Here is a 14,156-nt window from a genome sequence, read left to right as displayed (position 1 = left end):
TTGTAAATGTTGATTCATTTGGTCATGTTTATGAAAGCTTCAGTTAGTTTTCACAGTTTAATACTCAGTTGTCGCCATTTTGTTTGTACCTGACTGCTTAAGCATCTCCAAGGAGGTTACAAATATGTGACTGAATTATGGAGATAAGTCATACAAATATTTAAATCCTAATTATAATCCCTTTAATGTTTTACATTACTCCTATTTCCAATGATTTTGCTTCTGATCCACTGAACCTCTGAGTGCATTAAAATGTGTCCTGTAGTGCTGCTGAGTCAAGTACCAAATGCCAAAATGGTGACGAGGTGAAACAACCAGCAATGAGGCAGATTTCTGTTTAACACTGATTATGAATCATGTTCTGAAAATGGGTTAGCATTAAAAGTTAGCGTTGCTCTGTCTAAAGACGGCTTCCAGCAGGGATGTCCAAACTGATCAAGGACCTTGTGTGGCCCACAACCACAGTTCAAGAATGAAACAAACATGGCCAATCAGAAACAATCACCCTGATAGGGCAAAACAAATCACCACCAAAACCACAGCTATCACTGACGAGGCGGTCAGGGTCACATGAAACTCTGGCTGTATTCAGTTCCCTGTGGGGGTTGTTGAAACTGACTGTCCTGACCAGTTCCCAACAATGTTTGGTCACATTTCAAGGTCTGAGTTTCTATGAAACGACCTGGAGAGACGAGATGAAGGCTGTGCTGAACCTTAGACCACCTCCTCTGTTCCAGTTTTGTTTTTCTTGTTTCACTAAGATGGATTCTTTCATTCCTCCCTTCAAATGATTGTCTCAGTATTGCCAAATGCCCCACATGGAAGGCAATGTGTGTCATTCTTAATAGTGTGGGCGGGGCCCACAAAATGGCTGCTCTTTAGACACTCTTGACTTAAGAAAATAATCCTGAAATGGAATAAAAATGTGTTAAAATATCAACAGTCTGTATGTTAAAGTAAGCAAGACTATGGAGAGGTTAACAGTGAAAGGTGGCTTAGCAACATATTTGTTACAGAAAACAGTTTTTAATTTGACCAGTCATGGATAAAGGATGAGAAATACGTTAGGAAGGCACCGATATGCAAATCTGGACCAATATAAATACTTGATATTAATACTGCTGTTATGACTGATAGCAAAATATATCTAGGTAAATATTGGAAAACATGACCACACTGCYGACTTCACCACTGCTTCCCCACAATCCTTTGCTGCATCACTCTGTCATATGACCATAAAAATGTGTCCTGACCAGCCTTGACCCCTCCCCTCCAGAAACAAACAGCAACAAGTTGGAAATAAATATCAGTTTTTAATATCAGATTGTTTATTGGATCAATACTGATATGTCAAAAACTACTGACACCGGTTGATACCGATGTTGGTGCTGATATATCGTGACCAAATGTTTAGGACTGGACAATAATGTGTTAACAGAACCTCGCCCAAACTGGGAATTCTGGAAAACAGCGATGGGTCAAAATGCCTGATCAGAAATCCCTCTGATTATTTTACAGCTTCTCTTTATTTACAGTCTTGATGCTAAACCAGAGTAGCTGTGTGGTTTTTCATTGCTTTCAGTTTAAGCCACCCTCTTCTGACAGCTGTGAAGCATAGAAACCATTGAAGTTTCATTGTGTAATGGTGTCGATCAAACCATTACAGCCCATAACTCCGTCATAATGAGTGGACTCTTCAGGAATACCTGTGGACAGTCCGTTCCTTTGGTAAGCCTGGTGAAGAAGTGGGTCTGGATCTGAGATCAGCTGCTTCTGACCGTTAGAAAGAAAAAAGGTTTTGGCAGCTGAAACACATTAAAGTGAAGGGAATTCTTCAAATTGTCTCTCTACACTCAAAGTTACAATAGAATACTCAATAACATTGGCAACATGTCATTTGGCAATTTTTTCTCTAAGTAAAAAAAAACAAACAAATAATACAAAATATTCAACAGTAACTACAAGATCTCCTTTTGGCAATATAGAAAGGCTTTGAACAGTCCTGGACAGGTGAACATTTTGGTTTATATACAGAGACGTGTTTGCGTGTGTGTGTGTATGGGGGTGTGCGTGTGTGTGTGTGTGTATGGGGGTGTGTGTGTGTGTGTGTGTGTGTATGGGGGTGTGCGTGTGTGTGTGTGTGTGTGTGTGTGTGTGTGTGTGTGTGTGTGTGTATGGGGGTGTGCGTGTGTGTGTGTGGCAGCAGCTCCCTTTTTCAATCCAAACAGAATCACATAGGAAACATGATGAAGGAAACTCCTGCATGAAAAAATGATTGTGTGAAATAAAAACAGAAACGGTAACAAACAGGCGTGGTGTCCGAGTCGGAGCGGACGTCAGAACCGATCCTGTGGATTGTGTGTCCAATCCCTGCCGCAGCGTTCTGCTCGCCCTCAGTTCATGAACTGAGTGTATCCCTCCGCTCCTGTGACGATCACGTCCATCCAGATCCTCATGGCCTCCGCCGATGGCGCCACCACGTAGTAGAGGCGGTCATGCGTCTTCACGCAGAAGGTCANGCAGACAGACAGAACCAGATTCAGTAGAAGTTCTCCATCAAGTTTTCACCCCTCAGCGGCTCTACTGGGACTGGCCCTGCCTCTTACATTAACGTCCCAGCTGAGGCTGAACCAATAATCAATCTTCTCAGATTCTAAATCTCTTTTTTTAATTCAGATGCTTCAGCGAGTTCGAGCTGAAAGTGTTTGGAGAATCTTTACAGTTTGGAGTTGTTGTTTTTCCCACTAAATAATAAATCAGAAAACTAAGGTGAAGGATGAAACTAGAAACTCTGCAGCTTGCCTCAGCCTCAAACAGAAAGTTCTGCTCTGCTCTGTTTGTTTCCTCTCAGAGCGCTCACCCAAATGACTTCCAGAAGAGAAGCTCACTCCCAGCTAACCGACCAAGTAATAGAGCTGAAAGAGTTGGACAAGCAGTGTTTTCCAATGATTGTCTGGATGAATTTTGTTGTGATGGTCCCTGGTGGTCAGCACTAGAGATGCACCAGGAAATTGGCCGGTAACCAGAATGGAGCATTTTTCCTTTGTTTGATTGGCCCTGACAGCTAACGAGCTAGCCTAAAAGTTAAAAATCAGATTTTTGTCTCCGATCAGTGAAAGAAGCAACTGTCTGACTTTAGACTGCAGGAGATATTTAAAACAATTGCACTGGATGAGGGGTGGTTTAAAAGACACATGTCATCTGCATACATGCATAATGCCAGCGAATGGAAGAATGTAAAAAGAAAACAATAAGGGGCCAAAACTGACACTTGTGGAACCCCACATGTTAGTGGAGACCGAGGAGAACATCTCTGTTCGGATGCAGAATGTTCAATCAGTTCAACGAGAAAACCAGTCCAACCAGTTCAGAGGTAAGAATCTACATGTTCAAGAAACAACCAGTGGTGACTTTTTGTAAACCTAGCTGTGCTAATCATGCTAATAAAAGATGCGTTGTCATTGACTCAACAGTAAGACAGTTCTATAAAAACTGTTCCCTCAGTTTCCAATACTAATATTAAACATTTAACAATCTTTCTTACAAAAACCTGAAATGGGAAAACAGACACAAAGTGTACTCAAGTGAATGTAACAAGTACTACCCACTTTTGAACTTGGACAACATCAGTAGCCTATAGGCTACTAGCTAACAAGATTAATGTGCTGTATTGATATTAGCTAGTCATCTTTTAGTTAACTTTACCTGCATCCAGCAGCTTCACTCAACTCAGTCTGTTAGTTTGAGGGAAAAAACTGTGAAAAGTTCTTTGCGTTTTGCTGGTTTGCTGCCATGATTCTAACACACCTGCGTAGCTCTGCCAGCAGCAGCAGGTCTCCTTCACTGCTGCACAGGTGGAAACCCAGCGCGAGCGTCGTAGCGCTCATGTTGCGTTTAAAGGCAGCTCGGAAAAACAGGTTACCACATGTTAACGATTAAACGGTTTTAACTGCTAAAAAAAGTGACAGAAGGCACAGATATGGGAAGTGTGGAAGCCCCTACTGTATCAAATCGATAACAGAGAGTTGGCCACTTATAGGTAAAAACAACAAACAGCTTCCAGTCCAGGGGGGGGGCACGGCTGACTGTGGGCAGGAAATGCCCCCCAATGCCCACCCATGCCGCCGGGCCTGCACAAAGTTCTTCTCCATGTATCTTCAATCAGAAACCAAAGAAAAATCCTCTAAGATATTGTAATTTCCTGTGATTCAAAGTGAACATAGACTATGGAACCGGCAATAAAAAACGAATCCTGAGCAATATTCAAAGGTAAAAAAAATATATCGCTTTGCTCATTCTTCATGACAACCAGAGCAAATGTGTGTAACAAAGTTAACATCTGCAACTGTTCTCAGGCTCTGACAGCAGAGTGTGTCTGGGCAGAGAGCAGCTCACATGAAGGTCTGCCTCTTGGTGAAGTGACAAGGAGAATCAAAGTTCCAGGGCTGATCAGAGCTGTGCAGTAAGTCAGAGTGTGCTACGCAGCGACAGGCCATCAAACACACACAGATGAGGAGGTAGCAGCTCAGCTTTGTGCAGAAGTAAAAAATAAAAAATAAAGATGAATGTCAGAGATGACTGCATGTACGGCTCTGTAAGAAGGAACACAAAGGATGAACCCAGGTTCTCTCCCTTCAGCTCTCAGTGACCAGATCTTGTCTCTTCATGCTTGAAGGTAAGTGTGTTTGCTTCCATTGATCCACCCAGCAGGAAAATGGTTTGGTCTCCTGACTACATTGTCTCCAGATTGAAGGAAGAAATTGCTCCTGGATATTTGACTCCACTCTTTTATTTCCACCGTTGATCTTGGGCAGATTTGGAAGGAAGGTGCCTCCCTTAGAGGAAAATCAAACCCCAACATGAATTTATGCTGAGGATGTTTTATTGTCAGCACTAACAGCCATCAGCTCCAGTCCTACCCTGTCCATCCTACCACTTCCTGGTTTTGTGGCTACCTGCTGCCAGTATGGCTCTGTAGCAGCCTCCTCCTCAGCAGGAGACAGGTACCTTCTTGACACTCTTGGGCATCCTGACTATTCTTCACTGCAGCTGAACCTCATATATTAAAGTTCATGGTTGTGACACTGCCGTCAGAGCCATGTTCCTTCATGTTGCTGTTAACAACCTTTCTTTGGCTTGGACTGAGAATGTGCAAATGTTCTCATATGATAAATACTTTAGAGTTTAGCGCTTTAGTGTTAGCTTCCTCTAAACAGCGTGTTGGTGCAACACTTTAGCGGTAGCTTCCATTAAATAACGAGTTGGAATAGCGCTGTAGCGTTAGCAGAACCTATGTTTATAATTAGTGTTTATCTGCCTGTGTCCTTCCCTCCTTGACAGGCTGTTATTGTAATTCTTAATAACTCACCTGGCTAAACAAAGATTAAATAAACAAATTTAGGGTTAGTGCAACTAACTTTGTAGTTAGTGGTGTCCATCACTGCTCACAACGTTCTCGACAATAAATGAATATACACCTAATTGCTCTGCTCAAACCATATAAATTGTCAGCATCAAAGAAAGCTGGAAAATATGTGAAGGTTTGTGTTAGGGCTGCAGTTGTTTTCCAGATACTTGATGAATTCAGCTGGGATCCACAGAGGGAGCAGGCAGGATTAGCAAGTCTCTGGCTTTCAACCGACAGGCGTCACAGTCTGTATTTCCTGAGTATTTTAGGCTTCAGGGCTCGCGGCACATTTAACCCCCGGCCCCTCACCACCCATCTCATTTAACTAATAGTTTGTACTAGAGATGTGCTGATCAGGTTTTTTCCTGCCGATTCCGGTCACCCATGAGGGCCAATCACAGCTGATCGCTGATACCGATCACATAATTATTATTTTTTTAATCATAAGCAACACCGGTTACATTATGAAGAAAAAGGAACCATGAATTCACCTTAATTTAGACAAAAACTTGTTTTTAATAACTTTTTCCAAGAAGAAAACTAAACAAAACAGGCATTGTGCAAATTGTACTGCTATCGGTAATACTATCTTTAACAGACTGATAACATATGGAGGCTCTGAAGAGGCTAAATAATGCAGAGCCAAAATAAAACCTCTCAATATTGCCAAAAAAATTAAAAGTATAAAACATTAATAGGCAAATACAGGTTCCATTACAATAAACAATCCAGAGTTACTGAATGAAAACCTCCTGATAGCATGGCGGCTAGCTGATTACTGCTAGTTCTGAGTGGCTGTTTCTGACTGAGCAGAGTAATTATGCAGAACAGGGAGGAGATCGGTTATTTTTTTAGAGATTAACTGTCTCATGTTAGGACAGCGAAAGTTTTAATACGTATGTAAAATGTATTTTTCTAGGTTAGATGCTGCAGCTTTAARCAGAGGTTCGGTGTGAGAGTCACTACCAGGTGGAGCAGAAGCGGCGCTCCGTCTGTCAAATATTACTACCTGTAGCGTAGCAGCGGTTCAACAGCGAGAGCAGAACCAGAGTCTTACATCGCAGCTCCAAGACTTAAATAATTTTGCGGGTTATTTGTTTAGCTTTCTGACCATCATGCTAATCCTGGTGAGTGTTTGTAGCTGTGCGCTGCTTTACCTGCTATCTGATCCTCCATATGTCTTTTTTACTGCAGTGAGCCTCGATGTAGCCAAACTCCGTCAAGTATGKCATTGTTTTTATGTTCTATTAGCTTCGTTGTGTTGATGCATTTTGACCTGCTTCAATTTTCCGCCGCAACACGCAAACTTCCCCATTCACTCAGTGCGTTATAGTTCCACATCGCTTAGGATTTGTTGCTGCGCGTTTGCGCAGAGTGAAGGAAAGAGGAGACCAGCTGCACAGRCAGGCTGAGAAATGAGATGCAGGTGATCGGTTTGTGTGATCGGCAACAAGAGACCGTGATTGGCGATTACCGATCATACACTTTTTCATGGAAATCGGCCGATTATGATCAGCGGCCGATCGATCGGCACACCTCTAGTTTGTACACAGTGGGTTCAGGGAGGGGAGACGGCTGAACAGGACAAACATGAACACGGGACTTAAAGAAAGCAGGGAGCAGACAGAGAACGGGTGAAAGGACAGAGTGGTACCTTAGTGGCACTGCGGAGGTGATCATAGTAGACCTCTTCTATAGCCTGGAAGTAGATCACACCCTTCAGCTTGGTCTCATGTTTGTCTGCAGAAAGAGAGAGAGAGGAGAAGAAAAAAATCAGCTCTGGTCAGAACCTGATCCGTTCTGACACCGTCTCAGCTGGAGGAGCCGACTCACACCTCACGCATGTCACCCAGAATCTTCCAAGCGGATCCGCACGATGTGCTCATCAGCGCAGGAGCCCGACTTTGATCATGACCAATTTGAGCTTTGTGATGATGGATGGGAAAAGACAAGCACAGCAATATTTTTTTCTCTCCTTTCTGTTTTTTAAAGCAAGTGGAGCTTTTCATTGTGTTTTCAGACTTGCCTGCATTCTTACACTACTCTGGTACATGATTGCAGTTTGTTTCATCAGCCACTGCAGAACTGCAGTAAGGAACCGGTGGGGAACTCAACAGCCCTCTCTACCTCCAGGCTAAAAAACACTCCAGCAGCCAACTTAAAGAGCAGTAGGTAGAGGCGGGCGCAGCGCCTTCATTTCGAGGAACAACAGCCTGCTTTTAACACGCAGCCATTATCTGCTAATGACCTCTTTAGCATTCAAACAGCTGCGCATTTGCATCTCATTTGACTCCGTCTAAATAAGCCAAACAGTGGCTGTGTTTGAGGCTGATTAGCGGGAATTAGTGGCGCTGCTGACTCCTGCTCGTCACCTCCTGTTACTCCGTGTTCAAGGTCAGGAGACGGGGGCCGCGGCTCTGCATCCCAATCAGCTCGCTCAAAGAGCGTGGCGCTGCAGCGGGCCGGGGCGCGTTTCAGCCCCTGCCAAAGTAATCTCGGTACGCCTCCTCGTCCTGGCTCCCTTTCAACAAGGTACCACTTTAAGCAGCTTTGAGCGGAACCTTGTGAGGACTTCAAAGGGCCCGACAGCGAGCGGGTGTCCCACAGCTCCAGGAACCGCGGCGAATTACACAACATGTCACCCTGCTGGAGGTGCGGAGGACGCATGTTCCGACTGTTGCTGGGCCGCGGCTTCTGCCGCCCTCCATGTTCTACTCTAGCATTTACATACGGAGGCTGATGCAACACAAAACTAACACCCGAGTTCATCCCCAAACTGAATCCTGCATGAGGAGCAGTTAACACTCTGCAGACGAGATTAGCCATGGATGGAGCAATGAACATGTCTGAGTCAAGTTGACAAGTTAGTTTAGTTTCCAATGAAAAATTGGTCAGTTTCCTTAAATTTGGGGGATCGTACAATTCTTACATAAAATATTATCCACTGATTATGTTCAACAGAAGATGCATTTTTTACTACAAATCACAAGAATTCACTAAAGGAATGATATGTTGTTGAATTTTAGGCTAAAATGTATATTTTCTTATACAAAAACAACAGGAATTGAATCATTCAATTTATTTGAATTGAATTTCAGTGGCAATTTCAAGGCACAYCAGTAGAACAAATAGTGAAAAGTGAGAGTTCAGACAACAGAATCATTTCATTATTTGTGTAATACTGCATAAAATAACCTCAAGTGATTAAATGACAATTTGCCATTTAAAAAAAAAACTGAGTTATCAATTAATTGTTAGAATAATCAATTAATCATAAGCATATTCCATTGCTAAAATAAACATTAGTTGCAGCTCTAAACTAAAGTGCGTCTTTATTTAGCAAAACAAAATATAACAAAGTGGAATAAAAGTACAACACCAACTGTGTTTTCACAGAAACTAACAAACATTAAATGAATCTAGAATCTGGGTGCAGACATAGTGCAGAGCTCACAGAAAGAGCTCAGAGCCTCCAATAGAATCTGTGTGGTTTCCCAGGTCTGGACATGGTGACCAGGCCACATTAACAAGACTGGACCTGAGAATTTAACATTTTACAACTCAGTCAGAAATGTTTCAAATACAAAAACAATCAGGAAGCTAGAGACATTTCAGGACCTTTTATAATAAGGTGCAGTTTGTGAATGAATTGTGAAAGGTTAAGAAAGATTGCAGAACCAGACTTAATAAACCAAACAGATCCTTTTCTCATTTTCATGGAAGTTCAGAAAGTTTAGCTTCATTCATCTCTGGATTTCATCCAGAGTTCCACAGTAGTGTGAATGGATTCCTGCTTCCTAAACCTAACTTATTTCAGGCCACGACTCCTGGGTCTTACCAACGTAGTAGGAGAAGGTCCTCTTGAGGCGGTCGAACACAAACCAGCGCTTCTTCCAGGACTTGATCTTGCCTCCCATCTTCACCAGGTAGCCCTTGCACATCTTCTCTGTGAGGATGACGTGGTAGCATGTCTCCACGCTGTGGCCCGACGACTCCACATGTGAGCGCAGGTCGAACTCCTCCCTCCTGATGGGTAGGTAGCGGGTCATCGGTCGAGCCTGGACAGATGAAAAAGAAAGATTGGACTTCTGTCCTGAAGATCCTGTTCAAAGATGATGTACTCAAAACTTTGGTAACACTTTATTTGAAGAGTTGTGCATGAGGCCGACATGACACTGACAAAAATACGACATAACACCTGTCATGAACAYGCAGTCTATGACTGAAGTCTTCATGAATTTTTAGGACTGTTGTCATGAAGTGTCATTCAGTAAATGACACTTTCAATACAAAGTTGACACTTTTAATGGACTTTCAATGCAAGTTTTAATAGAACTTTTCATTAAAAGGGTCATTATTGTCCAAATATTGCAAAGTTTTTGTGACACTTAACTGACTTTTAATGCAACTTTTAGTGCAATTTTGTATTAACAGTGTCATTATATACTGAATGACACTTCAAGACAAGAGTCATAAACATTCATGAGCACTCCTTCATGTTTATAACAGGCATGTCAGCCTTCTGAMGTTATCCAATAACCTCTAGCTTACTAAGTGGGACTATCACACTGACCTGAGAAAAGTTCTTGGACCTCATCTTGACCTCTTTCTCCACAAGCTGCTGTCTGTGGAAAGTTTCATCTTGGAGTCTTTTCTCCGCCTCCTCCCTCCTCCTCCTCTCCTCCTCYAACATCTGACGGCGAGCCAGGCTCTCTCGTTCCTGGGGGGGAAAAGTGCTTTCATTAAATATTTTTTTGATCTTTGGGAACAGCTTTGCAGAGCATACAAGATTCTCTCTCTCTCTCTCTTTTTTTTCCATCAGCACAGCACTCATATATTTATGGACATGCTCCCCTGCTGGGAGCTACACACAGACTGAATGCTGACCTCTGAGCAGATCTACTGCAGCAGTGCAGCTTAACCAGTCAGCGGCATCGAGACCCGGCTGGCTTACAGCCGTTACATGCTGAACACATGTTCTTTTGACACACCAGGGCAACAGAGAAGTAAAAAATGGAATAAAAACGGAAAGACACCCGAAAACAAATCTGATCTTCACAGATGTTTCAAACTAAAATGTGTTGCAATCAAACTGCAGCTTTAACACAAACTCTTTTCCACACCTTCACCACGGGGTGAACGTCTGCAGCTCCTCCAGAGCAACCATGGTGACCAAGAGTTACATGACCCTTCAAAATAAAACAGAGTTTGATCTTCTCCTACAGGAAATTTGTTTAGGTTTTTAAATCAAGACAATTCGATTTTTGTTTTTTACGTTTTAAGATAAAGAAAATCAAACTTCTACATAAAAGAGACAAAACATTGTAATTTAAAAAGGCCAACAGTTACAGTTATTTATTACCTTTGCAGGTTAAAACATTGCTGAGTTCTATAGGATTTTAACAAAAGTCATCAAGACCCCATCCAGGACAGCTGGTCTCAGACTCATGGGGTCTATAACACATGGTGTTAACACAATTTACCTTATTATTTATTTAGGGGTATTGCAAGAAAAAGAGGCGCATTGTACACCACACTTATAAGATTTCTCTATTTATTTGAACAAAATAAAATGATAAAAAAGACAGGAATGGTTCCTTCCACTATCAATTATGCTCTACTTTATGTTGGTTGATATGAATACCTATGTGATAAATTTGTCTTTGATCACAATAAAGAAGGCTTTATTGTATAAAAAAACGTAAGCTTTTTTTAATACAATAATAAAAATAAGCTAAAAGATGCAAATCAACAGGTGATTTTATTATATTTTTAAAAAAAGAAAATAAACATTTTATTACCTAAAATGCAATAACAGTTTTCCTTTAGTGAACATTTGGTCATTTAGAGCAAAGGACCAATCTGCAGCTAAAAACACGTCTAACATCAACAGGTGAAGTTCAGACCTTTCTGCTGGACTTGACAATACAGTGCAGGGCTGATTTCTTTTTTTTTTTTGATTGATTGATTGATTGATTAATAACTGAATAGCAAAAGGTTTACTAATAGCAGATGTTTTTTCTTTTCAGAATTTGAAGCAAGTGAAGCTAAAACTGCCACTTGAATTCTGGGTGGAACATATTTATAAACAAAGACGTTTTTTTTAAAATCTTAAATGCAAAACATTTATTTTTTTGCCAAGTTTTGGATTAATTGCTGATAAATTTTTTCAGCCCCACAATAAATGTAAAACACTGTAAGGTGTTAAATTAGTGTTAGGTGAGGTGAACTTTTATCGCTTATAACTTTTATTTTTTATTTTTATCGCTCCACTGATCTCCTTCAGCAGAGAACAGAGGCTGTGAACCAAAGACCTGAGCTGCAGTCACAGTCTTTATGTTTTTATGTTTCCATATTGCTCAGTTATGGATGAGATTGCAACACAGGCTCATCCGTCACTGAAAACGGATCCGGGATGGATCAAGTCGGATCCTTACCCGCGACTCGATCAGCCTGGCTTTCTCCAGCTGCGCCTCCTTCAGCATCTTCTCCATCTCCTCGATCTTCAGCACGTCCACTCCTCCAACACTGCTGGCAGACACAGCACAGTAATGACTACCTCACCTCCTGTGGAAACACCTCAATCCATGCAGATCACAAGAAATCTTTAAAAACAAAGGAATTACAGCGATAAATATGATTGTTTCGTCAGCAGGGAGGTATTGATGAGCAGGCCGGTCATTAATCAGGGAGCTCCAGAGGTGCTGCTCCACCTCCACCTGGTTCAAAGCTGGCTGTCTGGTTGTGGTTTTGGGCTGTGTGTTTGCATGTGTCTGCGAGTGTTAACGTCTCGTTTTATTGGTTCAAACGTTTGCAACCTGCAGTTCTGGAGCCACATGCAGCTCTTCTGTCAGCCTGGAGGGATGTGTGTAACTTTAACCAAAAACAACAGATAAATATTGCATAGAAATGCCTCAGAAAAGACTAGTTGTAGCAATCGGCCTTTCATTTACATCCCCATCACCGGTCTGCACGTCTGCCAACTTCCATCCAGATCAGCCGCCACCTTCTGGGTGTTTGCCCATTTCTGTCACCATGTGGAGTTTGATGCAATATGTGAACGGAATTTCAACCAYGCAGTCACCTGAGCTCGCCCAGATGTGTTAATCCATTATGATTATTGGCTAATTGTGACAAGCTTTCACTAGTATCCAACTCGTATTGAATGGCTAATCCAATTAGAAAGTACACATTTCATTTATCCAGTTTCTCTTGGATCATGAAAAGCCTTTTAGATTTTGAAGAACTGATGGAAAAATAGAGAAGGCAATCTTTACCGAAAAAAAATCCTTAAAGCTGCAGTATGTAACTTTTATAATAATGTTTTTACATATTTGCTAAACTGTCACCATATTATGACAAGGTAATATGAAAAAGTACATCTCCTCCTCCTACCTGTATTTCTACGGCCGTCTGAAGAAATACATTGCTTGCTGTTTTAAATGGGTTTTCAAAAACAAACCAAATCAGGCTGTAGTAACATTACAGCTTATTGTTAGTAACAACCAATGCAAATCCAAGCAGCAACAAAAAGAAGCAGAAGTAGCATTAATGCCTCTGATTCCTTCCAGTATCTAGATTAGCGGTTCTCAACGTGGGCGGTACCGCCCCCCAGGGGGAGTTCAGAGGACGGCAGGGGGCGCTGGTGGACATTTTTACAAAAGGGGGGAGCTGGGATGCCTTTGGGGGGCGTTTGGTCGAAGGTAAACTTTACATCTTAAATGCACAACAATACCAGTTTAGACTTTGAGCAACTTGCTAAAACTGTATTGTGTAACATTAAATCATGCTTGGCTGCAACTGTATCGATGGCAGCTCTTCTTCTATTCAGTGTTTGTAGCTCTTGGTGCAGCTCCGCTCCTGCTACTGGTAGCTTCACCGCATCAGTTCAGCGTTACACCGGCTGATGACGTTGCTGTGATTCACTTTGTCAGGTATTTTTATACATATGTTTTGGCAGTTCTGTGATCATGTCAAAGCAGCAACTTATATTAAAAAGTGTTTTATTTCTGTTTGAAAGCTGAACGCTTCCATGGAAGGACAACAGAAAATCGCTCTTATAAACATGTAATTACGAAAATGACGATACCCTGACTTTGTATCCCTCAGAAAAATGAACCCATTTAAATAAAGAAATCTCTCCATGGGTGATACCACGATAGAGAGCGTTCATTTTATAGCATTAACACGGTGCTGCAAGTGGTCCGGTATGAAACGGGCTGATAGAACAACACAGYACTTTTAAATTTCAATAATCAGAATGCAGAAATTGTTTCCGTTGTTTTAAAAGGTTTATGTCAGTCTGCMTTTTCCCCATSGATACGCTTCCCGAACGCTGCGCACCATAGGGGGTTGGAAAAAAAAAAAAAAGACGTTCACATTGCACAAAACTCTGAAACAGGAGAAGCGAGACATAAAATGGAGCGACGAACTAGATGTGAATTATGGCATAAAAACAGAGAATACAACGTTGAACAGTGAAAATCAACACATGACAACACGATTAGGCAGTGCAGCAGGTGATGAGTGAAGATTACTGATGGTCAATAAACGATCAAATAAATCTAGCAACAGGAAATAAACTAAAGTGGACATAGCAATAAACCAAGAGAGGATAATACTAATCAAAGGAAACTAAATGGAAATGAATGAAGAACAAAATGCAAGAATAAACTAAGAAACTAAAGTAAATACGGAGGAATAAACTGGTATGGCAAGACCTTTTGAGCAATAATTAATACAGAGACTG

At 41.6% G+C, this 14,156-nt stretch overlaps 1 protein-coding gene across 1 annotated transcript in view; it reads right to left on the bottom strand.

The window, feature by feature from the left end:
• Nucleotides 1–2,130: 2,130 nt before the first annotated feature.
• The window catches only part of phldb1b (pleckstrin homology-like domain, family B, member 1b), a 144,007-nt gene continuing 131,981 nt past the window's right edge, over nucleotides 2,131–14,156 (bottom strand). Inside the window, 5 exon segments of the mRNA XM_017308210.1 lie at nucleotides 2,131–2,551; nucleotides 7,052–7,147; nucleotides 9,246–9,465; nucleotides 9,981–10,127; nucleotides 11,845–11,935. Of these exon segments, the coding sequence (XP_017163699.1) occupies nucleotides 2,394–2,551; nucleotides 7,052–7,147; nucleotides 9,246–9,465; nucleotides 9,981–10,127; nucleotides 11,845–11,935 (712 nt within the window). The 3' untranslated portion in view covers nucleotides 2,131–2,393.

This window comes from Poecilia reticulata, linkage group LG13 (assembly GCF_000633615.1).
Source record: "Poecilia reticulata strain Guanapo linkage group LG13, Guppy_female_1.0+MT, whole genome shotgun sequence".
In the NCBI taxonomy this organism is placed as follows: Eukaryota; Metazoa; Chordata; class Actinopteri; order Cyprinodontiformes; family Poeciliidae; genus Poecilia; species Poecilia reticulata.
Note: the sequence above shows the minus strand (reverse complement) of the source record. Positions and strands in the feature narration are given on the sequence as shown.